This window comes from Sus scrofa, chromosome 7, assembly GCF_054392235.1.
Source record: "Sus scrofa isolate SSC_HxYL_T2T_F1_AM1 chromosome 7, Sscrofa_HxYL_maternal_Yorkshire_Landrace_v2.0, whole genome shotgun sequence".
In the NCBI taxonomy this organism is placed as follows: Eukaryota; Metazoa; Chordata; class Mammalia; order Artiodactyla; family Suidae; genus Sus; species Sus scrofa.
Window position 1 is genome coordinate 59,559,398 of NC_139389.1, and position 27,675 is coordinate 59,587,072.

At 40.2% G+C, this 27,675-nt stretch overlaps 2 protein-coding genes across 4 annotated transcripts in view; one reads left to right on the forward strand and one right to left on the reverse strand.

Annotated features, from left to right (window-relative positions):
• EFL1 (elongation factor like GTPase 1) overlaps positions 1-4,010 on the reverse strand; it is a 137,190-nt gene extending 133,180 nt beyond the window's left edge. For both annotated transcript variants that reach the window (XR_014810384.1, XM_021098870.2), the window contains exons 1-3: positions 3,925-4,010; positions 3,051-3,160; positions 421-488 (exon numbers count right to left, since the gene is read on the reverse strand). Coding sequence is in view for 1 of the 2 variants with exons in the window: in XM_021098870.2 (XP_020954529.2) it covers positions 421-488; positions 3,051-3,141 (159 nt within the window). In the remaining variant the exon portion in view is untranslated. The remainder of the gene's footprint in view (positions 1-420; positions 489-3,050; positions 3,161-3,924) is intronic.
• Positions 4,011-4,137: 127 nt separating this feature from the next.
• SAXO2 (stabilizer of axonemal microtubules 2) lies at positions 4,138-26,981 on the forward strand. Of its 2 annotated transcripts, XM_084968459.1 has the most exons (5): positions 4,138-4,242; positions 5,992-6,171; positions 15,098-15,300; positions 21,509-21,645; positions 24,177-26,981. In XM_084968459.1, exons 4-5 carry the CDS (start codon positions 21,555-21,557, stop codon positions 25,121-25,123), a joined length of 1,038 nt encoding a protein of 345 aa, XP_084824585.1. In that variant the 5' UTR covers positions 4,138-4,242; positions 5,992-6,171; positions 15,098-15,300; positions 21,509-21,554; the 3' UTR covers positions 25,124-26,981. The 2 variants fall into 2 exon arrangements, with proteins under 2 accessions (XP_084824585.1, XP_003356701.3); XM_003356653.5 differs by lacking the exon at positions 21,509-21,645.
• The last annotated feature ends 694 nt before the right edge of the window (positions 26,982-27,675 follow it).

Here is a 27,675-nt window from a genome sequence, read left to right on the forward strand (position 1 = left end):
GTCTTCAAGGCCTTCTCAATCTGATAACGTTTTTCCCTACCAGTACAGTTTCTCTCTCAGTAGTCTCTAGGCAAATATTTCAATCAAATCAGCCTTTATCTGTTTTAGCTGTTATTTCCCGCTGTGAAGAATCTCTTCCGCATGTGAAATTTTCCAAACGCATGCCAGGCTATCATTTGACTTGCTGCAAAAAAATCATTCCTGCACTTTTAAAATATTAACATAAAGTAATATAAAGCAGTATAGAAATAACTTTTTCTTAACATCTATTTTGTCTTGCTAAATGGATTGGCAGCTTCTTAGATGCACAAACTCTGCTTTATACTTTTTGGATCTTTAAGATCATGACAAATGTTCATCACTCTGCAGATTAGCTAATACTTAGTGAAATGCAAGCGTTTATCAAATATAACAACATACCTTGCCTGCCAGGCGACTGGAGATGATTCCATTGCTAGATATAAGACAGTCAGCCAGAGTAGTTTTTCCTATTAAAATTAACAATATTAATTCAAATCTCTTTTTTTAAAGGAGGTGGATACACTGTACAAATTTAACATTTAACCATAAGAACTGGCTTAGCAATTATTTCTTATTTATCTACACTAAGTAAAACAAGACACAACAGGCAGTTTCATTAGACTTTTGAACAAAACATCATCTGGAAGGACACAGATTCTGGCACGCCATAGGGCTGTAATCTCTATCTCCAACCCTGTGGATTTCATCAACCTCTTTTTAAAAGCTGTCAAGTAACTTTTTTTTTTTAAGGGTAGAAAAACTTTTTCAACTGAGGCATAATTTACACACAGAGCAAAATGCACAGACTCTTAAATGATGAGACAACCATTGTGTCAATCAAAATATAAAACATCCGACAAACAACTTTTACAAAGTTACTAAGATCAAGTTGATTGAAATCATTATATCAGTCATTCCTCATCCCTAACAGTGACCAGGCCTATAAAAATAAACTCTTAATAGCTCACAATGACAAAAGGATAGAGAGCACAGCTTTTTGTCCTCTGAACGACATCCTGGGTAAAACAACACCAAAAAACAATAGAACATAATCTTCTGCTATATTTCCCCATGTATGGCTTTAGCTGGCTTTTGCCAGTAAAATTATCTGAATACTTGCTTGGCAAAGAAATTCAGGAAAGTTACCCCATCTCCTATTGTCTGCAAGCCAGTGCAGGGTACCTGCTACAGGTACTGACCAGTGCTACCTAGTATCCAAAACTAAACCCAGGAATCTACTTTATAACAAAAGAAATTCTTTGTTTACTCAAGTATCCATTTAGGCCTTTAATACTATGTTATGTGTTTGCCAGGTGAATATTATGTGTTAGCACATAATTCCAGAGCATCCTTTCCTGCTATCCCGTGGAGGAGAACTCATTCTAGGTGTGGCAAACATATATCCCATAGAATGTAAGTATCAAGAAGGCAGGAACTTTGCTTTATTTATGGCTGTATCCCTAGGCTTGGCCTATATGTAGCATTCAATGAATACCTGTTGAATAAATAAATGATTCACAGGTTTTCTAGGAGAGAACTATCTTAATCTAATTTCAAATAGTAAATTTAAAGTAATTTGTTAGAGACACACACATACACACACACACCACTGACTTACGACATGATTTAATTCACAAAGAAAAAACTTTTGTCAAACCTCATGCACTCAAAACATGAGCAGCATAATTATCAAACCCATGGGAGAGGGTCAGTCACTAGATTCAGACATCAAATGCATTCTCAGTTGGCTTTGCCTACAAAGTAAGCCATTGCTTCTCCTTTTAGTTCCCATACTGCTTCACTTCAGGTATTGCACCAATGGCAATAGCCGCCTAACCTCTTTTTTGCCTTTAAACTTATCCGAAACACCTCCACCAGACTAATTTTCCTAATGTATTATTTGACTACAATATCCCAGCTTTACTCTGTTCTCCTGATGGCTCGCTATCACCTGATAACAAATGTCAATGATCATCTTCGTGATAAATCGGGTACCTACCGAGAGCTTCTTATTAACATCACATTTAATCCTCGCAGGCTAGAGGACAGGTAGTTTTCATCCCAGTACACAGATGCTGTGTCCTGACGCTCAAAAAGGAGTTTCGAACTCAGGTTGTCTACTTCCAGGACTGGAGCACTTAACCCTTATCCTCGTGCCTAGCAGGCATGAAGAGCCCTTTGAGGTATGGTCTAGGCCACTTCTTCGCTTTTACCTCCTACTCCTTCACCTTCAGGATAGTGTACAGGTTTCATTTCACACTCTCATTCCTATCACCTTGCTGTGGCTACCAGAACTAAGAAGGGGTCAGAAACCAAGAGCAGGCTTAGCAGCAGGCCATGCTGTGGTATGAATGGATGTCTGCCAGAAGTTAAGCATCACACCTTAGCTATCCTGGTCCCTCTCATGCCTCATGCTTTGGTCACTTAACATTTCTTTCTCCCCTCATAGACCCTATTCTCAGTGGAATGTGGGTTCCACAATACCTCCATTTTCAGTGGTCACCTCTAACACTAATTATGAAGCCTTTTCAGAACCCATTCCGACCTTCGCAACCTTCCAGTCTACTTTTTGCTGGTCTCATGTTGTGCTGCCTCAACCCCCAAATCACCTCTACAGCTGGGCTGGTGCCCTGTTCATAAATCTCTACCTTCCGACATACCTAGCAAAATACTCTGAACTTAGCAGAGGCTCAACAAATACCCGATGAGTTCAAGAGAATCGCATAACTCAGGTTCTGAGGATATTATGACATTTTATATTTCAAAGCCATTTCCAAAATACTTCAAAGTTTAACAAAAACTCAACTTGTTTATAAACACAATACACTATATAGGATGCCAATCACTAGTTAGCTGTGTTCGTTTCAAATATTTACAGCATGTTCCTCCCACATCAACTTTTTTGAGGAAATATGACTTGCAGTTTAGCAAGCATCACTCTCAACTGCCCACAGCTGCCTTGCTGCTGACACAGGTGGTGACACACCCCCTTAACTACTGAAAAGAAGCCATTTAAAAAGGATTCTTACCATGGTCAACATGAGCCAAAACACAGATATTCCTGATGTTAGCAGTGTTTTTCTGGAGTTGAATCATCTTATCCAAACTGTTGAGCACCATGATCACTTGTTTCCTGTGACTAAAAATTAAACATGTATTACGAATGGCTGAAGGCCGGGGTATACTTAGGTTTTAATGCTGGCAGCTGATAAGACTTTTCAGGTGTCTTAAAGAACCCAATGAACGTTTATTAAAGGGATATACCACCCAGGCCCAAGTCCACTTTGAGCACTTCAGCAAAAATCTTATCATGTCTGTACTTGTGGAGTTTACTTACCCTTCCGGATCTGGTGGCTGCGATGAATCACAAAGCTCGTGGGGGCTGGGTGCACAGTGGCACCAGTAACTCTACCCAGTATTCTGTACCCGGGTAAATTTCTCCAGGTCAGAGATTATGTATTGGAAGGGTCGAATGCAGGAGGGAGCGAAGATGCTGACATCTCTCCCTTCCCAACCTCGATCTTTTTCCAAGCCCCTCCCTCCATCACTTCCAATTGCTTTCACTGGAGGAGAAACACCCAGCTTTACTACTGCTACACAACCCGAATAAAGTTTTGGGTCACGTGCTTATTTACTAAGCAGGTGCACTGAAGGTTTTTCATTACTTTCCACATGGGAAAGAGAAAACCTTCGACTCCACATTCCCTTCATCATCACTCCCGCAGGTCGGTACTGAGAAGCGGCCCGCCGGGCCAGGGTGAACACTACGGTCGGGCGGCGCCCGCTCTCAGCCCAGGCTTGCCTGGAGCCTCGTCCCAGCCCCGCTGCCGCGGCGAACCGGGTACCCCCACCGCCCGGACCTGGCGAAGGAGGACGTCCGCACCCCTGCGGGCCAGCACTCACCGGCACCCGCCACCCCGCCGGCTCCGATCGGATTCCCGCACCCGGCCACAACACGCGCGTCGCTGGCACCCAGAGCTCTGTGCCTCCCGAACGCCCGCGCGCCGGGGGCGGGGCTGGCGGCGCACGACCTTTGACCTGCGCGCGTCTCTGACGCCACCGGAAAACGGCGCCGCGTCCGTCTCCCGGACGCCCAGCGGTTGCCTTGACTACGGTAGGCGCGGTGGACCCTCAGAAGCCGCAGGTGCAGAGGAGCCGCTGAGCGAATCCGCTAGCCTTGAGCATGAGGAGCTGGTGTCTGTGTCAGATTTGTACCTGCGGGTAAGAAACCGTCAGGGCTTTGGAGCGAGCTGGGGCCTCGGGGGACGGAGCTCTCAGGGTGGCCGCCCCACGGGGGTGCAGGGACGCGGGCGCAGCGACGTCCCCTCTTACCTGGGTCAGCGAATGCCCGCTTCACACCCGCCAGCTATCTTGGGTTACACGGTTCCTTTACCCTTCTCCCTATCCAGGGTCGCAAACTGAAATGCCATCCGGCCAAGTGAATAATATACGCCTGTGTAGCAGCGGCCGGATATATCAGGCTAGTGAGTGAGTGATGCGATCTGATCCGACTGCGAGAGTGTATGCCCCACACAAACAAACAAACAAAACTAACTAAATAAATAAAGGAAATGGAAGAAGAATAGCGTAGTGTGCAAGTCTACGAATTTTGGCCCGTGTTATGCTTCCTTCTATCCCTAGCTTTATGTCCAAGCCGAAGCTTATTCACATTCCCACCCAGGTTGCGCTCCTTTGGAATCTGACTGATTGAAACGGTAGCGCGTAGTCTCCACCCTGAAAGCCTGAATTGGTCAGTGAGTCCTGCCCAACAACGTCCCGCCATCTATCCTTCCGCAGCTTCGCTGTTGACCCAAGGATTAGGTCACTATTTGCTAAATAAATACTATGAATATGTCATTCCCGTTGCGTTGTAATCCCCTTAAAAGGAAAAACACTTTGCACGTTGATAGAAAGCAGTTTCCCCCTTAGTTTTATGATGTATCCTTTATAATTAATAATCAAAGCTAGATTAAAAAACAAATTGACATTTGAAGGTTTGATTCATATCTGAAAGCCCTGATGTGCAAGAAAAATGATTACTTTTCTTTCTTATCTTTAAATTAATTTCTGCCTAACCCAAGTTCCTTTCCCATACAACTGTTGGAAATTTCAGTCTTGATTATGTTGGAGGATCCCTTTTCTTCAGGAGGTAAAGTGATCCAGGGAGCTGAGGCATTGCCAATGCAAGAAGAGTCCCCTCTGGGCTTTAAACGTTGGTAATGCTTCCCCCTGAAATGTCTCTTGCTGAAGTTCACGTAATCCCTTCAAGAGTGATGCCATCCCTGCTTTCAGGTTTATGAGGTACAAAGATCTTGGTAAAGCCATGAGCCACTATTGTAGGGGTCCACGTAGCCAATACTTGAGAGCTGCTGCTTCCTGGAACACTGATAGGGAGGGGCAAAGACACACACTCCCCTTTCTAAGAGCCCTTTTCCCGTCATCATTTACCTCCTTCCTCTTTCTGGGAAAGTCATCCAGCTTCCCCCCTTTTGCAGGACAAGACAGTCTGTTTCCTCTTAGACCTATCTCCAGAAGGACACCTGATTTTATTTCTTCTATGCATTGTTTTAAAAAAGACAGGTAAATGAGTTGACTAAAGGCACCTCTGCCCTCTGCCCCTCCCAAAGCCCTGCAACTGGGAAATATCAAGTTGCTAACTACTTGCTTGAAATAAAGGAAGAGGGTGAGGAGGAGAAAAACTTCATTAGCATTTCAATAGTTGCCCCTCTCTAGGAGGATCAAGATTGTCTACAGACTTCTGGAGGGAAATTTGACCTGCATCTGCTACATCTTGCTACATGTGGCTGTTTGAATCTTTTTTTACATACTATGTAACTAAATCTTTTCAAATGTCTATTTCTTTCACTACAGCAGCCAAGCAACCATATAGCCCTTATTTTTCTGTGCCATATGTAAATATAATTGATCACGTGTGAGTTAAACTCTGATGAGTTATTTGTCTTTGCACAGGCGACATCATTGCCCACATGGAACCACCAAGATTTATGAAAATTCTGGCGTGTCTTGTCCCACAACTGAGTACCTGGAAAAATATCCTATGTATGGCAATGTTCTTCCACCTCAGAGTCTGAAACCCAAGGAAGAAGTTCGAGCATATCGTGGTAAAATGGAAGGAATAACAACATTTAAGTAAATATCAAGAAACTATTTGCTTTCTATTTTTCTCCCACCTCTTCTGGTTTTAATAAAGATTTTTTTTAACTCTTTAAATTAAAATCTTTAGTCGATTTAAGATGAAGCAAAATAAGAAGCAAAAAAAAAAACATTTGAGTCACGACTTGAGAAAATCAGAGAGAATTAAGTTAGAATGTCAAAAAGAAAAAGAGGGGGGAAATGTGTGTGTGTGTGTATCTATCTATCTATCTATATATATATATATATATATATTTTTTTTTTTTTTTTTTTGCTTTTTTAGGGCTGCACCTGTTGGCATATGGGAGTTCCCAGACTAGGGGCTGAATTGGAGCTACAGCAGCCAGCCTACACCACAGCCACAGCAATGTGGGATCAAAACTGCATCTGTGATTTACACCCCAGCTCACAGCAACACTGGATCCCCAACCCACTGAGAGCAGCCAGGGATGGAACCTCATCCTCATGGATACTAGTTAGATTTGTTTCTGCTGCACCACTGTGAAACTCCCTTTTTTTTTTTTTAATTTTAAAGATTTTTATTTTTTTCCCATTATAGCCGATTTACACTGTTCTGTCAGTTTTCTACTGTACAGCAAGGTGACCCATTCACACATACATATATACATTCTTTTTTCTCACATTATCATGCTCCATCATCAGTGACCAGATTTAATTCCCAGTGCTACACAGCAGGGTCTCATTGCTTATCTATCCCAAAGGCAATAGTCTGCCTCTATTAACTTCAAATTCCCTGTCCATCCCACTCCCTCCCACTCCACCTTGGCAACCACAAGTCCATTCTCCAAGTCCATGATTTTCTTTTCTGTGGAAAGGTTCATTTGTGCTGTATATTAGATTCCAGATATAAGTGATGTTATATGGTATGTCTTTCTCTTTCTGATTTACTTCACTTAGTAAGTCTCTAGTTCCATCCATGTTGCTGCAACTGGCATTATTTTGTCCTTTTTTATGGCTGGGTAGTATTCCATTGTGTGTATATATATATACACCACATCTTAATCCAATCATCTGTCAATGGACATTTGGGTTGTTTCCATGTCTTGGCTATTGTGAGTAGTGCTACAATGAACATGCGGGTGCATGTGTCTTTCTCAAGGAAAGTTTTTTCCAGATACATGCCCAAGAATGGCATTGCTGGGTCATATATAGTTTTATATATAGCTCTATATATAGTTTTCTCAGGTACCTCCATACTGTTTTCCATAGTGGTTGTACCAGCTTACATTCCCACCAACAGTGCAGGAGGGTTCCCTTTTCTCCATACCCTCTCCAGCATTTATTATTTGTGGATTTATTAATGATGGCCATTCTGACAGGTGGTACCTCATAGTAGTTTTGATTTGTATTTCTCTAATAATCAGTGATGCTGAGCATTTTTTCATGTGCTTGTTGGCCGTCTATATATATTCTATGGAGAAATCTCTATTCAGGTCTTTTGCCCATTTTTCAATTGAGTTGTTGGCTTTTTTGCTGTGGAGTTGTATAAGTTGTTTGTAAATTTTAGAGATTAAGCCCTTGCCAGTTGCATCACTTGAAACTATTTTCTCCCATTCTGTAAGTTGTCTTTTTGTTTTCTTTTTGGTTTCCTTTGCTGTGCAAAAGCTTGTCAGTTTGATTAGGTCCCATTGGTTTATTTTTGCTTTTATTTCTGTTGCCCTGGGAGACTGACCTGAGAAAACTTTTGTAATGTTGATGCCAGAGAATGTTTTGCCTATGTTCTCTTCTAGGAGTTTGATGGTGTCTTGTCTTACATTTAAGTCATTAAGCCATTTTGAATTTATTTTTGTGCATGGTGTGAGAGTGTGTTCCAGTTTCATTGATTTACATGTGGTTGTCCAGTTTTCCCAGCAGTACTTGCTGAAAAGACTGTCTTTTTCCCATTTTATATTCTTGTCTCCTTTGTCAAAGATTAATTGACCATAGGTGTCTGGGTTTATTTCTGGGTTCTCTATTCTGTTCTATTGGTTTGTCTGTTTTGGTAACAGTACCACACTGTCTTGATGACTGTGGCTTTGTAGTATTGCTTGAAGTCTGGGAGAGTTATGCCTCCTGCTTGGTTTTTATTCCTCAGAATTGCTTTGGCAATTCTGGGTCTTCTGTGGTTCCATATAAATTTTTGGATTGTTTGCTCTAGTTCTGTGAAAAATGTCATGGGTAATTTGATAGGGATTGCATTGAATCTGTAGATTGCTTTGGGTAGTATGGCCATCTTTACAATATTAATTTTTCCAACCCAGGAGCATGGAATATCTTTGCATTTCTTTGAGTCCTCCCTCTTTCATTTCCTTGATTAATGTTTTATGGTTCTCAGCATATAAGTCTTTCACCTCCTTGGTCAGGTTTATTCCCAGGTATTTGATTTTTTGGGGTACAATTTAAAAAAGTATTTTTGTTATCCTTTTCTAATATTTCATTGTTAGTATACAAAAATGTGACCGATTTCTGAATGTTAATCTTATATCCTGCTACTTCGCTGAATTTACTGATCAGTTCGAGTAGTTTTTGGGTGGAGTCCTTAGGGTTTTCTGTATATAGTATCATGTCATCTGCATGCATTGACAATTTTACCTCCTCTCTTCCAATTTGAATACTTTTTATTTTTTTCATTTGTCTGATTGCTGTGGCTAGTACTTCCAATATGGTGGTGAATAAAAGTGGTGAGAGTGGGCATCTTTGTTTTGTTCCAGATTTTAGTGGGAAGGCTTTCAGCTTTTCTCGATTGAGTATTATATTGGCTGTGGGTTTGTCATAAATGGCTTTTATTACGTTAAGGTACATTCCCTCTATACCCACTTTTGTAAGAGTTTTTTTTTTTTTTTATCATGAATGGATGTTGAACTTTGTCAAATGCTTTTTCTGCATCTATTGAGATGATCATGTGGTTTTTGACTTCTTTTGTTAATGTGGTGTATAGCATTGATTGATTTGCATGTGTTGAACCATCTTTTTGAACCTGGGATGAATCCCACTTGGTCATGGTGTATGCCCGTGGTTTTTTGTTTTTGTTTTTTTTAACCTCGTAAAATCTCTGTGTTTATCTGCTTTCCACTGTGACCAACACTTAGAGGGATGCAGTAGCTTCCTAATGGTTATGTTTGTATCTACTCTAGTTTTTGCATCTCTGCTCTATTTTCTAACTTTAACTGACCAAGATGCCCTTTTCAAAATGCAGATCTAATCCTATCACTTCTCTGCTAAACTGCTCTTATATGTTCCCATTATATTTACCATACACCAAAATCCCTTCATTGTTTGGTTCCTACTTTCTTCATGGATTTATTTTCACTCTAATGCCCTTTGCAGTCTTATGGTTATGTGCCATAGGACATTTTTCATTTCTTGAAAGTTTGAAAGACCAGGTTTTCCTTGTTACAGGGCCTTCCAAGATACTATTTTACCTACCAGGAACTTTTGCTGTCTCTTACCCTAGTTAATGTCCATTCAACGTATAGCTCTCAACTCAGTTATCATTCTGAAAAGCCTTCTCTAACATTCTCCCAGTTTTCAGGCTAGGTAAAAGTCTCCTCTGTAAGTTCTCAAAGCATCTGCGTATTATGATTAGATTTGTTTCAGTGTTCCATGAAAGCAGGAACTATGTCTGTTCTTATCTCAGCATTCTATTTAACCTATTACAATCCTACTAGCTCATTATTATTCAGGCACTCAATATTTATTGTGTGTGAAAGATAAAAAAGTCCTTTAAACCTAAACTTTTATTTGACTCACCTTTTTTGATCACTTTGTATCTTTGTCAGTTCAATGGATTAATTCTTTCTTTCTTCTGTTTATGTGCACACTATATTCAAGGTACAATCTTAGGCATTAAGTATAAAAATATCAGTAAGTTGGAGTTCCTGTTGTGGCTCAGTGTGTTAAGGACAAAATGCTGTCGCTGTGAGGATGCGGGTTCAAACCCTGGCCTGGTTCAGTGCTTTCCAGATCTTCTGTTGCTGCAAGCTGTGATGTAGGTTGCAGATGCAGCTTGAATCCTGCATTGCTATGGCTGTGGTGTAGGCCTGCAGCTGCAGCTGATTCAACCTTATCCTGGGAACTTCCATATGCTGCAGGTATGGCCTTAAAAAAAAAAAAAAATCAAATAGAAGTTCTTGCTTTCAAGGAACTCATATATCAGATTTCTGTAATTTAGCATTTTTAAAATGCTATAACAACTTTAATTTTTAATGCTATCCATTTTCTTTTCAGGGAGAGCTCATTATAGCAAAGGTAGAGACTTTCAAACTTTTAGCCCAATACTTATACCTCTGGCATTTTGGGCAACTCTTGCAGTGCTTTAGTGATTCCACTTACTTCTGTAGGTGTGTGGCTTTTCCAGAAATTTGAAGGTTTTTCCATAGTATTCAGACTGGTGTGATTTGGAATCATCTAAAAGGGTTAAAATTCCAGATTCCAGAGCTCCACCTAAAACAGTCTTTGTATTTTGTTTGTAATGGAGTGGCTCCCAGGAATATGCATTTTTAAGTAGCATTGTTGGTGATCCTGTGGCTACAGACTAAATGCAATGGGCACATACTGGACTGTTCACCGTCTATGACATGGAACAGAAAGAAGGACTTTCCCACTCTTGTTTATAGTCCTGATAAACAAGGTAGTGTCAGATTATGGTAAATGAGATGAAGGAATTGAACAGTTGATTGTGATAGAGCAAGTGGGAATGGCTGCTCTTTTTTTTTCACCTTTACTCCTTTCTTCCTTGATAGCATAATGATTCATCATGGATATGTGAAATAAATTTCACAATATTCATTTTTATTGAGTACATATTTTGCATTTAACCAACTGTACATGTTAAAATCAGGAAAGTTTAACCTGCCATATCTTTTTTTTTTTTTTTAAAGCAATTGCTTTCAATTCTGGGTTTTCTCAGTTACCCTATTCAAGTAGCCCTTAATAGGAGTTCTCATTGTGGCTCAGTGGAAATGAATCTGACTAGGAAATATGAGGTTTCTGGTTCGATCCCTGGCCTTGCTCAGTGGGTTAAGGATCCGGCGTTGCCATGAGCTGTGGTGTAGGTCACAGATGCGGCTCAGCTCTGGCGTTGCAATGGCTGTGGGGTAGGCCGTCAGCAACAGCTCCAATTAGACCCCTAACTGGGAACCTCCACATGCTGCAGGTGTGGCCCTAAAAAGACAAAAGACAAAAGACAAAAAAAAAAAAAAAAGCCTTTAATAGTGAAAATAAATAAATAAAAATTCTTTAAAAAGAAATGTCCCAACTTCCTAAAGGTTCAAATATGCCAACAAAATGAAAACTTCTACTTCTTAAATCATCCTCTTTCCACTTAGTAAAACACTAGATCTTTTCTTTGTATTTTGACTAGGGAACTCGCAGTCTTTCCAAGAGCCCTATTCTAGGGCTTTATAACACTTGCTTGACTCCCTTATGTTGACCATGTTGACTAGGTAGCAAAAAGCAGCTGATTCATCTGTGCAAACAAAGAATAAGTTGTCATTACTGTTCTATACTTTTCTATAATATAGGACGAGACTGTATAAAGAGCAGATGTCCGGACTTGTACAGGACTTTTGGTCCTCTGGTGCATTACAGTTGTGGAAATAGATGCCTGCTGCGGGGCAGGGGGGAGAGGGCAGTCTGCCCTTAAAACTATGATTCCAGACATGGCAGGTGTTTTGGGATGTATCAGATGAGTAAGAGTGCATTTACCTTTTATAACTTCTCCGTGGAAAGTTGCTTTAGGTTTGGAAGTATACTTTCTAACACTTAACTAATCTAACTAGAGAAACTAAGACCAATAAGCTTTCTCTGTCCTCTCCCTGATTCTTCCACTTCCTGAGTGCATTTTAGCCCATTCCTCTCTAGCTGGCATTTGAGAAAAGCAAAGAATAACTCAGGTGTCTTGAGAAGCAGAGGTATGTGATTTCTACTGTTATGTGTCTGTTAAATAATATTTGTTAAGCATGTATTAGGTGTCAGGCACTATGCTAGGCATCTGGGATACAGCAGTGAGCAGAAACAGCCATAATCTCTGAGCTCAATGACACTAAACTCTAGTGAAGGTGGCAAAAACATTCAAATAATTATGAAATTGCATTGCAGCAGTGGTCAGATTTATGATGTATAGGCGCAAAGGAACTTGAGAGCCAGAATAAGAAGTTTGACTTTGTCAGAGAAATGAGAAGAATGAGTGAAAATCTGAAAGGATGGAAAGCAATTAACTAGATTACGAGGGTAAGAAAGTGCATTTCAGGCAGAGAGCAGAGTGGGAGACATGGAAAGAAGGCCACCAGGAGCAGAGAAAGCACGACGAAGCACAGTATGAGTGGAGGCTAGTGAAAGAGGCCATATTCAGTGTTTTCTATATCCTTAGAGCAATAAGAAGCCACTGGAGCGTTCTTCTCTTTCTTGTTTTTGGTTTGTTGAGGTGAATACTAAAAGGGGTAAGGAAGAAGCTAAGGAGAATGTCCCGATCAAACTTACACGTGAAAGGACTACTTTGGGTGCCTTGTGGAAAAAAGATTGGAGACAGAACTCGTAAGTGAGTTTAGGAAGCTATTGCATCCATTTGACTGAGCCTGGACTATTAGGGTGTTGACGAGATACAGAAAAGCAGTTAGGTTTAAGAGACATTTAGGAGGCAAAGCTGACAGGAGTTGATGAGGAAATAAATACAGGAGAGAGGTGAGGCATGAAGGGTTAGTCCTAGGTTTCTGACTGCAGCTGAGGAGAAGATGCCATTCACTAAAATAAGGAACAGGCAAAAAAGACCAGATTTGTTGGACGAAAATAGTTTGATTAGGGGTATACTAAATTTTGAGGTGCCCTTGACTATCCAAGAGGCCATTGTAAATACTGGTATCGAGCTGAGAAAGGTCTGAGCTGAGATTAGGTTTGAGAGGCATTTCTCCATAGCTAGTGATTGAAGGGAACATTGGATGAGAAGAGGAGTGTGTAGGTCTGCTTCATGCCTGAGGGGAGGAGGATGAAGCTGCAGAGGAGACTTGAGAAGCAATAATGAGGCAGGCAGGGAGAGAGAGGTTCCCAGAGACAGGGAAACGTAAATTACTGTTTGAGAGGTCAAGAAAGATGAGGACTTGGAGTTTCCGTCATGGCGCAGCAGAAACTGATCCGCCTAGGAACCATGAGGTTGCAGGTTCGATCCCTGCCTTGCTCAGTGGGCTAAGGATCTGGCGTTGGGTGAGCTGTGGTGTAGTTTGCAGACGTGGCTCGGCTCTGGTGTTGCTGTGGCTGTGGTGTAGGCCGGCAGCTACAGTTTTGATTCGATCCCTAGCCTGGGAACCTCCACATGCCACTGGTGCGGCCCGAAAAGGACAAAAGACAGAAGACAAAAAAAAAAAAAAAAAAAAGGAAAAGAAAGAAAGATGAGGACTAAAAAAGTCTAATGGATTTAGGCACATAGAAGTTGCTGTGAACCTTCAAGCTGTGTTAGAGAAGTGACAGTGCTGGAAACCAGGTCGAAGTGGGTTGATGGGGGTGAGGAAATGGAGTCAGCAAGTCTAAGAAGTCACATCACGAACAGAGAAGGGATTGGGTGAGATCTGGCTTTTTGGAGTTTATGGACATATTCAGAAAGCATTGATTAATACAAGATGGTTTAAATAAATCCTAGGAGTTCCCGTCGTGGTGCAGTGGTTAACGAATCCGACTAGGAACTATGAGGTTGCGGGTTCGATCCCTGCCCTTGCTCAGTGGGTCAAGGTTCCGGTGTTGCCGTGAGCTGTGGTGTAGGTCGCAGATGCAGCTCGGATCCTGCGTTGCTGTGGCTCTGGCGTAGGCTGGTGGCTACAGCTCTGATTCGACCCCTAGCCCGGGAACCTCCATATGCCATGGGAGCGGCCCAAGAAATGCCAAAAAGACAAAAAATAAATAAATAAAATAAAATAAAATAAATAAATCCTAAAAGGAGTAAAACAGTCAATAGAGTCCCAAAGAGGGGGGAAAGGGCAATTTTGAAGACTTGTGGTAATAATAGCAGTAGCTAACATACTATCCTTACATTTGCCTAAACACTCATGTACGGTGTACATGGCATGTATGTGTCAATCCTTAAAACAAACCTATGATGTAGATGACATTATTGTCCTATTTTTATATAAGGAAACTGGAGCATAGACAAGTGAACTAAGCTGTCCAACATCTATCTAGTGAGTGACAGAGCCAGCATTTGGACCCAGGTAGTCTGATGGGTCTGCATCTGTGGTCTTCTCCACCCTACCAAACCATCTCAGTGTCCTGCAGTACTGCCTCCGCCACATAATGCTACATGATGCCCAGGGTGACGGGGGTACCGTATAACTACCATGCCTGGCGAGGGCTTCCAGGGGACCTAAACATCTGTTAGACTGACGTGCATACTACGGACATGATTTATGTCTAAAGGCCAGAATTTAGGCATACATTATTTTTTAAAAAATGATTATTTAGCAATGAACAGAAAGACAGCAAAACTTCAACAAGAAGAGAATGTGCCCAAATGTTTATTAGAGTCTTTAACAGGATGAATAAGGATTTTGACAAAGTGGACCCAGGGGATGTTTTTAACTTTTTTTTTTTTTCCAGACTCATTAAATCTTTCACCTAAGATTTCCTTCCAGATTAGGAAAAAAAAATTTTGATTATTTGAGGATTTTATTTATGTAAGATCCAGTTAACTGAAGAGCCATTGTAAAGATGTTTTAAAGAGTAGGAGTTTTGACACTTATTTTTCTTAAGATATTTAGTCATTGGATAGGACATAAAGGAATTAAATAATCTCTTTCAAGTAGATTATCAACCATCACCATTTTAATATCTTCTTAGACTTTTCAAGTAAAAAAAAAAAGTCTTGAAAATTTAAGTACTGCATTGAAATAATAAATTTTTTAAAATCTATGAGGCTATGTTTCAAATTTATATATTTCAGGTCGGATTATCGTCCTTATGAAATAGTCAAACAGCCTCGCCATGCACCAGAAGAGTATAAACCAAAACAGGGGGAGATTGACCTTGGTACTACCTACAAACGGGATTTTAATTCTTATAAGGTGCAGCCTGTGGCAATAGTCCGGCCTTTGGAGAGACAACAAGTTAAAAAAGGAAAGTTGGACACTGTCCCAACCTATAAAGGTAACTTGCCATTTCAAAAATTAAAGAGCCGGAGTTTCCGTCATGGCACAGTGGAAAGGAATCTGACTAAGAGCCATGAGGTTGCAGGTTCCATCCCTGGCCTCACTCAGTGGGTTAAGGATCCAGCGTTACCATGAGCTGTGGTGTGGGTCACAGACATGGCTCAGATATGGTGTTGCTGTGGCTGTGGTGTAGGCCGACAGCTGAGTTCCAATTCGACCCCTGGCCTGGGAACTTCCATTGCCCCAGGTGCAGGCCTAAAAAGACAATAATAAAAAAAAAAAAAAAATTAAAGAGCCAAAAAATAAAACTCACTTCCAGCTTTGACATCTAACACCAAATCATAATTTTGGTGTGTTGCCAAACTTGGTCTCCATGGCTTAGGAAAAAAAAACTTCTTCTCTTTGGTCAAGATAGTATTGCACGGTGAAAAAAAAAAAGACTATTTACTTGATTGAGAGTTAAGAGACCTAGATTCCTGTCCAAATTCAGTCACTTAATTAGTTTTCTCTACCTCAAACCATAAAAACAAAGGATACTATTGAACAAGCATAATGTCATATATGTCACATTATGCCATATGTAGTTCTCACTGTTCCTTTCCTTCCATCCCAGAATGAGTTGGAACACTACCAAGCATACTGGAGCCTTTGACAAAGTCAAATAAATAGCAACCCTCTTCACCATTCAAGGTCTGACCCAGCTGATAAAGTAAAAGGGTTAGCAGAGAACCAAAATATTCCCTTTATACTGATAAAGGCTGGAATAGAGGATAAAGCTTACATCTCTTAGCAGGTGACCCCTGATACTGAACCTTGGAATGAAACAGGCTTGACTACCCACTGACATACGAGGTTGGGCCACCACACAGGGAACCTGCTCCTCTAAGACCTCCAGCATGGAATGCCTTCTCCCTGCTGGCAACTGGCTCCCTGCTGGAAGAGTATGACCAGTTTCCTTCTAAAAATTGATCTGATCTTATAACATTGAGGATTCCTGGCTTCTTTCTGGCCTTCTCTCTACTGATCTTCTCTAATGGGGAAAAGATATTCTTGTATTTCCATGTTTGGATGCATGAGAAAACAAATACTAAGGACCAAGGGAATATTTCATGGTTCTGTGTGACGATTGTAGCTCAGGTTTTGTAGATGCTTATTTATTTCGTAGATACGTAAGAGAAATCACGAGAGGAGACTCTCATCATAACCTAAGAATCAGAGAACAGAGGAAAGGCAGAAATGGAATATAATTAAAAACAAAAACAAAACTCTACAAGATTGTAAGAAGTATGCTATCTCGATTCTGTAGATGTGGTTCTATGAAACTGATGACACTTAGACAGAAATGTATCTGCTCCCAGCAGCCTTGATTTTGAAATTCATTCAGATTGAAATGCAGATAATGAAAATAGGTCAGTATTTGATTTGATAAGTACTTTTTAGGGATTACTCTTCTGTATGCTAGGCACTATTAGGAATACAAAGGTCTGAATTAAGCATGGTTGTTGACATTTACAAACTTTATAGTTAAGAAAAAGCAATAATAGCATGAAAAATTAAACAGTCACATTAGAAATAAATAATAGGAGATATCACAAGAAGGAGGGGAAAATTCACTAGCAAATCAATGGAACAGTTCTTCAAAAATTTATACTGAGCAAAACATCACTCCAGACTAGTCTGAGAATGCATCAGAGACTAGTAAGTATTGATATATAGAAAGAGAAGAGACATCCTAGAAGCTGGGATGAAATGAGCAAAAAATAAAGTTGGAAAAATGAAAGTGTTATTCAGTGAACATGGTCAGGACCAGTGAATTTCAGGATCTGAGAGACTGGTGTATAATTCTAAAAAATGTGGGTTGGTTGAGATCAGATTGTGAAGCCTTGGCTGTCAGACTGAGTAGGTTAATATTTTTTAGTAGCCCCTAAATTTTTTTTTTTTTTTAGTTCTACTACCATGTAGGATATAGTAAATGGCAGAAAGCCACTGCTTCCTCCAAAACAAGTAAAAAAAGTATAGATTTTTAAAAAATCTATTTTTAATGGTATCAGACAGCTGTGGAAGCAAAGGGCTGAAATTCCAGAGATGACGGGGCTCTTCCTAGAAGACCTGAGAGAGCCAACTGTTTATTTCTCTGGGAGCATTTCTCAAGTCTAGGCCCAGGCTGAAGACTGGGGTAGCATAAGTTCAAGGACTCTACTAGGGGGAAGGGAAACCGGAGGAGCACCTGACAGGTAGGTTAGCATGACAAATTGGAATCTTTAAGGAGCCCAAATGCATGGCTGGTTTTCCTTAGAGGATGTTTGCTGAGTGTTTAGGGGGCATGATGGGCTAAGAAACTAGGCTAGAAAGATCCCACAGTCTTACTTGGGAGCAAGTGCTTAGGAGACATAGTCCTCTAGAATGGAAGCTCTCCTACAAACACACCACAGACCTTGTCCTGGAGAAATTTATAACTAGAGGAAGACTATGTCTTAACTAATGGTGCCACTGAATGCCAACCTCGCTCAGTTCCTAAATGGATCAAGCTTACCTGCCCCATATCCTTCCTACCTAATAAAGGAAAGAGCAAGCTGTCTTCTGCTGAAAATGACATTGATTTTAGCAACTATGGTTTTCCCATACATGACACCCAGCACATAAAAAACATGATGAGACCTGTGAAGAATCAGGAACTATTTGAGATGGTTGAGAAGTTTCTAAAACTGATGAAAGAATCAGACCATAGCTTCAAGAAACTCAACAAACCCCCGAAATAAACACAAAGGAAGCCATGCCTGGCAAGTTTCACCAAACTTCTGAAAACCAAGTAAAGATAAATTCTTAAAAGTAGTAAGAGCAAAACTACACTTTATTTACAGAAGAATTAGAAATATACTTAACTTCATCAGAAGCTATGCAAGCCAGAAGCTAATGGAATGACATCTTTAAAATACTAAAAGGAAAAAAAATTGAGAATTTCAAAATCAGTGAATCCTAGAATTGTATATATGTGAAGATATCCTTCAAAAATAACACAAAAATAAAGGTATTTTCAGGAAAAAAAAAGGAAAGAAAATTTGTTAGTAGCAGACCTATACTGCAAAAAGTTCTTAAAGAAGGCTCTTCAGGTTGAAGGAAAGTGATTTCAGGGAGGAGCATGAAATGCAGGAAGGAATGAAGCACGTAGAAAGGGTAAATAAGTGGGTAACTCTAAAAAAATACTGATTTTTAAAAGTTACAATAATAATTAGGTGATTTTATACAAATACGGAAGTAAAGTATAACAATAGCACAAAAGACAGAAGAATGTAAATGGAGTTAAACTGTTGAAAGTTTTTTTTACTGATCTAGAAGTGGTTAGAAAAATCAATTTAATTTAGATTGAGCCAAAAAGATCCCCTAATAGGTCAAAAATGCATCTTTATTCTAAAAATACAGATAATTATGATTAAAATGCTAATGGAAAAAATAATAAAAGTGCCCTTTGTTAATCCAAAAGAAGGCAGGAAATAAGGGATAAAGGAGCAAAGAAGATATATGTAACCAATCAAAAGCAAATGGCAATACTTAACTCGATCATTCCCCACAATAAATGTAGATGAAATCAATATTACAATTAAGACTCAAAGATTGATTATGCATATATTACAAAGATAGGAAGACTTTATGCCATGTATATAAGAATTTATGCCAGTAATTGTTACAAAATTGAGAGAGTCCTTGAAAAATACAATTTGTCAAACTAACCCACGGGAAAAAAAAAAAAAAAAAACTGAATGGCCTTGTATCAGTTAAAGAAATTGAGTGTGTAGATTTTTTTTTCCCTTCATCTATTTATTTGACAGTTAGTGTTTAGAAGCTTTTATTGAGTGGGGGAGGTAAATATTAAACAACTCACTAACCATGTTTGCAATAGTACAACGTGAAATTAAGAAAGCAAAAGGAAAGAATACAGTTACAGGGTTTCACGTAAAAAGAAACCTGACCTAAGCACTTAGGCACCAAGTAAGGTTTCCCTGAGAAATTTTTTTCATACAATAAAAATTCTATTTCTTTCTTTCTTTCTTTCTTTTTTTTTTTTTTAATGGCCACACCTGCGGCACATAGAAGTTCCTAGGCCAGGGACTGAAATTGAACTGCAGCTGTGACCTAAGCCACAGCTGTGGCAATGCCAGGTCCTCAAACTGAGCCAGGCTGGATATTGAACCCACACCTCCTCAGTAACCTGAGACACTGCAGTCAGACTCTTAACCCCCTGTGCCAAGCCAGAACTCCCAGGTGTATAGAATTCAAGGTGTAATTTTAAACCAGACCATAAGGAAAATTCCAGGATTTCTAATTTCTGAGTGGGATATAAATGGCTAGAAAAAGTGTTTCCAACTTAACAAGAAGCCAGATAAATACAAAATCATAAATTTTCATGATTACTTCAGAGAGCTGAAATCACAGGAGAAATAAAAAAACCAATGACAACAAACCTCTAACCTGAAGGAAGAACAGAAAGTTGTCCTGGGCCCAACATTTAGAGCCCTACACTATGGAGAGGGACAGAAACACTGAGGGAGACTGATCTCCGAGACACAGGGACACAGGGTTTGCTTAAGACTGAGGCTAGACCTGATCAGAGATTCCCATACACACACACACACACACACACACACACACACACACACACACCCCAGATTACTGAACACTGAATAACAAGCATTTGCTTAAGACTGAGGCTAGACCTGATCAGAGATTCCCATACACACACACACACACACACACACACACACACACCCAGATTACTGAACACTGAATAACAAGCATTTGCTTAAGACTGAGGCTAGACCTGATCAGAGATTCCCATACACACACACACACACACACACACACACACACACACCCAGATTACTGAACACTGAATAACAAGCAACTGTTTACTGTTTAAAAGAAGCGAGGTGACAGAGACATTGTCTGAGCTGCAGGTGCAAAGAGAAGGCTTGAAACTGAGAATGGAGCAGAAATTAAGAAAACCAGCCCCTACCCTAAGCACAAGATAATGTCAAAGGAATTTAAAGCTGGCGGCACACCGAAGATAAGCAGAACAACAACGAAACCCACACCTAGCTCAACTACTGATTGAACTGACTTAACCCCACTCACTAAAGGCCTGGCAATGACGATACATATCTATTTCTGGACATAAGTACTATTTATATCATTCTCTACTGTGCTATGCACAATATCTAGCTTTCCAATACAAATTGGACAAAAAAGTAAAATTTACTGAGACACAGCAGTGCTATTCATTTACCTATTATCTGTGCTGCTTTCATGCTACAATGTCAGAGTTGAGTAGTTGCCACACAAACCATATAGCCTACAAAACTCAAAATATTTATTTAATGAAAATGAAAAACTATGATATTAAAATTTGTGGGATGGATCTAAAGCAATGCTTAGAGGGAAACGCATAGCATTAGATGTTTGTATTAAAAGACAGTCTAATTAATAGTTTAAGCCTCCATCTTGTGAAACTAGAAAATTGAGCAATAAACCCAAAGCGAAGTAGAAGGAAAAAAATAATGAAGAGCAGCAATCAATGAATTTGAAAAGAGAAAATAAAGGATAATAAAGTTGAATAACAGCACTGACCAAGAAAAAAGACACTAATTATAAATATCAAGAATGAAAAAAACGATTTCACTATAGACCCTAGAGAAACTTTTATTTTTAAATTTTAAACTTATTTTGCATTTTTTATTGTTTCTTCTATTTCCTTGTTCTTATTTTTGATGATTTCATCAGGTGGCTATTCATTCCATGTTTGTCTCAATAAGGAAATGATTTAAATTTAGGAAGTAAAATTGACAGGATTTGAAAACTACTTGAAATAGGGAGAAGGAAGTGAGGGGAGAGAAAGCCAGCTGGATGAAAATTTTACCTGAGTTGCCCGATTCATAATAGTGTTTGGTTGTTGATATGCTATTTTGGGATAATGTGAGTCTGAGCAAGATGATAAATTCATCTGGGACACAGTAAGCCTTAGTTTACCTGGTGGACATCTGCATAGAGATGCCTAGTAGGGAGACAGATATGTGGGTTCGGTATTTGAAAGGTTTGGGGGTCATCAGCTTACAGGTAGGATTAAAACTGAGTAGTTTGATGCGTGTTGATTGAGAAAGGATAGAGAGCCCAGACTCTATGAAAATTGCTTCCAATTCATTGGTGCCCTTAAGACAACACCAGGAAACAGAGTTCCAACTACCAAGGAAAAGAACTTGCATGGGCAGAGGAGGACTTTGTCCGCAAACAGGAACCCAGAGCAGCTCAGGACATAAGGATGGGGATGGAGCTCTGCGAACAAATATTCATGGTGAGCAACTCATGCCTGCGCCTCTTTTTTTTTTTTTTTTTTTTTTTTTTGTCTTTTGTCTTTTTGTCTTTTGTTGTTGTTGTTATTTCTTGGGCCGCTCCCGCAGCATATGGAGGCTCCCAGGCTAGGGGTTGAATCGGAGCTGTAGCCACCAGCCTACGCCAGAGGCACAGCAACGCAGGATCCGAGCCGCGACTGCAACCTACACCACAGCTCATGGCAACGCCGGATCGTTAACCCACTGAGCAAGGGCAGGGACCGAACCCGCAACCTCATGGTTCCTAGTCGGATTCGTTAACCACTGCGCCACGACGGGAACTCCAACCTGCGCCTCTTGAAGCTGTTCAGGAGAAAGCAAAGTTCCTGTCTAGATTTTAGTGGTTAGAAAGCCTCTAAATGAGCTGAGGGAACTGAATTGCCCTTATCTAACAAGGGCAATACTGTATTTGCCAGATGACCAGGCCGCATCGTTAGATGGGGATGACATTATGCTTGTTTCTTCCGTAAGTGCCATGAGATACTGAGAACCAATGATATTAATGAAGACAGTGAGGTTTTAAAAGCATTGCTAGAATGTTATTAATAAACATTCCAGGACAAATAATAAATATCACCAGCATATGAGCATAGGGATATTTACAAGAGGCCAATCAATTTTCTGCAGTTATCTGGAATCAAAATTCATGCTTAATACATGTCACTCAGTCTCCAAATTCTTGCTTCCTTTTCGAAAGCCAAAGTTGGCTTGGTAGGGGACAAGTACTCTCTTCTATTTAGTTTCCCTCATGAAATTAACATCTTTTTCTTGCAGACATTTTGGCAACAAGGGCTCTCCCCGTATGTTTATATGGAGCCATAGACCTTCAATAACATCCCGTGGTTTCCTTTTTGTTACTGAAAAATAGCGCTATAATTTTATACTTTAATTGCAAACGACAAGAGATTCCCTCATGGTGCCTCAAGGAAAAAGCGAGTCTGTGGTAAAACTTCATGTGAACTGGAAATGGAAAGCTGTCACTACAGAGGAAGCTTGTGGGAAGAACTACTCCCTCCATCTCTGCCAGGAGCTATGTGGTTTCTGTGACAGAACCTTCACTTCCCTTTGCACGTCTGCTCTGATTGCCATTCTGCTAACTGGCCTCCTCTGCCTATGCATCATCTCTGTTTCCTTACAAGTCCATTTTGAAGTCTTCAACTCACCACAGCTCTTTAATTCTGCTTCATGGCATCCTTTTAAAGTCTTCTCCCATGTTTATCTGGCTGTGTATTTTCAAACGTAGATTCACCAGAACAAGAAGAGGCCTGACCCAGACATCATTTCTTGCCAGGTTGTTTCTTGCCAGGTCTCTACTACCCTAAGAACACCTGCTTTTGGGTCAGGTATCCACTCTTACCCCAACATCAGTAGCTTGAGGATGGGAGTCATCATTTGGTCTAAAACCTGGCCATCTTGGCAGAAATGCCTATGGCCGAGGAATTTTTCTCTCCAAAGGAGGTATCCACATAGTATGCATTTGAGTGTTGGCCTGTCCAATAAACATTGCGTGGACTTTAGCCGAGACTCTTCTATTTTATCTTGTATAGCCTCTTTTATAAGTTAATTTTTGGTATTTAGAAATACATATTTTGGGCTGAAGTCAACTCAGTAGTATTTCTCACCTTTCTACCCTTCTCATCTAGAAATGGAAAACCTAAATAACTCTCAGTTGAAATATAAGCACTGCAGTTTTCCATCCATGGAGTAGGTAAGCTGCAAGAAACAGTGTTAAGGTATTTAACCCCAAATCTCAGACTCAGCCCTGATGTTCATTCTAAATTCTACATACAACTTCTAACACTTTGCTGAAAGCATTCAGTTCAGTCCTCTCACCTCTAGATGGCCTTCTATCTTTGGGGAAGGCCTGGAAACCCATTTGCTAAGGAGAAAATTTGAAACCAATGATCTTTAGGAGATGTTACAAGTTACCCTGTATTTTTGCTCAGGGGATCCTGTAGGATTCTTAGGGTACCATGGAGTTGAAATAGTTTCTCCTTTGAGGAGTCCCTCCAAAGCAAGGAGTAATACTCACATCATTTTGCCCACACATCAGGGCCCTGGATTTTATGTTAATCCCTAGATTTTATGTTTTACTTTAGCATTTTATAAATTTCAACAAAAATCTCAAACCAGTTCCTGAAACACAGTCATAATCTCCTAAACTCTATCTTCATCCCAAACACATCCTTTTTGGCTTTCAAAAACTATCAACAGCCAGGCTCGGATGTTCCATTCCCTTGTATAATCAGAAGAATCTGAATGTGGAAAGTTAAATGTATTAAGGCAGACAGGGAGGAAGAGGAAAGTGGAAATGAGGAAAAAAGAATAAATCAGGGGAATCAGTGAAATGTCATATTTGACTAGTGTTCAGCATCCTAGAGGAAATGGAAAGATGGAAAACCTAAATAATGAGACAAGTCAGTCACGATTTTTACAAAGCGGTTGTTTTCTTCCAGCTTTAAACATACTTTTTTTTTTCTTTTTAATTTTCAAGATGACTATAGAGTTTGGGATATTCAGAAAAGTGAATTTTATAAACCAGAACAAACTTACTATCCCCCTACTGTGAAATTTGGAAATTCGACTACGTTTCAGGATGACTACGTTCCTCAGGAGATAAAGCCTAGGCAAAGCTGTAAGCCCAGCTCTGCGGTCAAACGTTCTACTGCCCCCTTTAATGGTGCTACAAGTCACCGCCTGGATTATGTACCTCATCAGCTAGAATTCAAGTTCGCGAGGCCAAAAGAAGTTTACAAGCCGACCCACCAACCCTTTGAGGATCTCACAACTCACCGATATGACTTTCAGGGTCTTGTTGGTGAGGCTGCAAAAATCTGCAGACCTGCGTACAACAGAGTGGCCCAGAATGCTCACTTTGAAGGAAGCACTGAATTCCGTGAAAGTTTTCAACCATGGGAAATCCCACCACCTGAGGCCAAGAAAGTACCCGAGTACGTCCCTCCCACGGGTGCCATGCAGTGCGACAGCACAAGCCACCTCGACTACATTCCACACCAGGCCAAACGTGTGGTTCCCATCAGGCCAGTTTCTCATAGAAGAAATAACAATTTTCCTTTCCAAGGAAAAAGCACCACGAAGGAAGATTTTCCAGCATGGGAAATTTGTCGACAAGAACTTATTAAGAAGCAACAGCAGATTCCCAACCCCTCTGGAAAATTCGATGGTTTGAGCACTTTCAGATCTCACTATGTGCCGCATGCGTTGATTCCAACGGAGAGCTGCAAACCTTTAAATGTTCCCTTCAAGAGTTCCAGTCCATTTGATGACGTAACCTTGTACTCTACAGAGTATACACCAAAGAAACAGGAGATCTGCCCTGCGAGTTATCCTTCTCCTCCAGGTTATATCTTTGAAAATACAAATTCCCGAGGTCATAAATTCTTCCGCAAGGTCACCACTCCCACAGTGAAGGCCTTCTAATCATCAAATTGTGTTTAAAAGGAACCTAATAGAAATGCTGATTTTTCAAGGGCAAACCCAATTTTCTATATAGCAGAAAAAATTTGCAAGAGCGAGCGAAAACAAATCATTTTTTAAAATTTTAAACAAGAAATTGAGAAAATTATAGGAAATCAAGATTTCAAAATCCATTTTGTATTGATGTTTTAGCCAAGATTGTTCTTTACTTAGCATTTCTGAAAGTTGAATGATGCACATTCCCGTCTGACCTACTTTAATCCCAACGTACTGTTTGGTTACTTGTCTTGATCTATTATTGTTTATACTTGTGTTTATAATTATGGAAATCATATGGTTATTCACATGCCAGTTATCATCTATCAAGTGCACTAGGACTCTCCAGAACACCGCTGAAAATGGTACATGGAGTCTTCTTCCAAGACAGCAGTATTTTTTAGATGCTGACTTCAAGTCATCTGCATAGTGTACCCTGAACCTAGTTTTGCTTGGTGCTATGAAGATGGCCACACTGCTCCTCACTGTGTTCAGGTTAATAGGAGGTATGGTCGTGTGACAAGTAAAGCTGCAGGCGCTGGGAAGCAGAGCACCTGAGTTCAAGTTCCAATGACATCAGTTTCTATCTCTGCCACCCTAGGCAAGTGACTCATATCTTGGAGTCCCCGTGTCTTCATTTGTAAAAGAATATCTGCTTTCCCTACCTCACAAAAATTTTGCTCTGAGCATCATGTCACAGGATACAGTATAATCTACAAAGGAAAAGTGTCAAACAAATGTCAGAGATTGGGAGTTCCCGTCGTGGCTCAGCAGAAACAATCTGACTAGCATCCATGAGGATGCAGGTTCGATCCCTGGCCTCACTCAGTGGGTTAAGGATCCAGTGTTGCCATGAGCTATGGCGTAGGTTGCAGACACAGTTTGGATCTGGCATCGCTGTGGCTCTGGCGTAGGCCAGCGGCTACAGCTCTGATTTGACCCCTAGCCTGGGAACCTCCATATGCTGCAGCTGCAGCCCTAAAAAGACCGAAAAAAAAAAAAAAACCTCAAAAACCAAAACCAAAACAAATGTCAGAGATGGTTAATAAGTCACTTCTTCATCTCTTTTTGTACCTGTTTCTCCTTTTTCAAATTAGGAGAATTACCTGTCAGTTCGCCCTTTCTGGCCTGTAGCAAGGATTGTAAAATAGCCTAATGGGCTTCGAGCTTCTTTCTGAATAGTATGATTTCTGAGAACCATCTTTCCCTCTCAAGCTTCCCAAGCACCTGAGAAGCGCTTACAGAGAATGGAGAGGTTGGATAGGGGGAATAATGTGGTTGGAACGACAGTATTTCCAAAAAGGAAAAAGCATTTGCAAGAGTAGCTTTAGGAATGATTGACAGCTCTGAAGAAATCTTAAGGGTAACCTTAGATAATTATGCACCTAAATTGCTGTTCGCAGAGTCACAGCGCAGCAGAAGAGCCAGGCTCAGTTTGGGCACAATTATGTCCTCCTCCTCGTACTGTGTGAAGAAAGTGCTTAGAAAGAAAAGAGGGAAGGAGCAGTGCCATTAAGTGAAGTAGCAAGAACAGACTGCATTTATAAATGCTGGAAATTTCCTAATAAATCAAACACTTATTGGGTTTTTTCTTTGATAAATGATTATATTATGGAATAATATGATTTATTTTAAAGTTTAGTCTTTTGTAACTTTATCATTGTTTCAAACTATATGCTTAATTGAGAATAAATCCATCTGCATTTGTTTAAAATATCTGTAATTATGTGGAAGTAGTTTGTTTTTATTTACTTTAGTATTTATTAGTGAAAATATGTTGAATTTTGTATATCTAGCAACATTAATAAAGGATCAAGAAAATAAATGACTTTTCATGAAATCATTTCTATAACCAACTTTCTCTGGAAAACATAGCTAGTTAATAAAGCATGTTCTAGGTTAACTGGTAGCTACTTAGATATTCTAACCTGTCTAACAGAAATCATTGTTATACATTCAAAATGAAAAATTAGAGAATGTTAACAGCACTCTCATCCTGGACACTTCCTGACACTGGAGATTCAAATCCCACTGCAATCTAACAGGGACGGCCTTCTCCCTGGACAAAGGTCACCCGTCAGAAGACGTCTCCCTGGGTTTCCTGAGGCAATTTGCCTTGGGCTGAGGACACAAAGATCAATAATGATGTCTCCCTACAATCTAACCTTCAGTATAAGTTGTGACTGCAAAGATTGGAACGGAGTGTTCATGGGACATCTAGCCTGGGAGTTCAGAAAAGGCTTCCTTTTGAGATACAGCTCTGGAAGCCAGCAACCAACCCCTGGTTCATCATCTCCTGAGGTCTCCTTAAATACCATGCAGAAACACACACACACTCACAGACGTTTTAACAGCACTGGAACCTAGTAATATTACTTAACCACCTGCCAGATTTACAAGGAGTTTCCACTAAGCCAAAGCTGGATGAATCTCTTGAAGGAAGGGGGGCATTTGGAGAGAAAAGGTGGTAGGAAATTTCTCCCTCCCTCCCATCCCTTCCCCACCCATCTCCTTGCATA

Bases quoted from the DNA above. Each gene is read 5' to 3' on its own strand.
- SAXO2 (XM_003356653.5), top strand. From the start codon at position 4,205: ATGAGGAGCTGGTGTCTGTGTCAGATTTGTACCTGCGG. The intron at 6,172-15,097 runs GTAAATATCAAG...TATATATTTCAG, and splicing joins GAAGGAATAACAACATTTAA to GTCGGATTATCGTCCTTATG. The intron at 15,301-24,176 runs GTAACTTGCCAT...TTAATTTTCAAG, and splicing joins CACTGTCCCAACCTATAAAG to ATGACTATAGAGTTTGGGAT.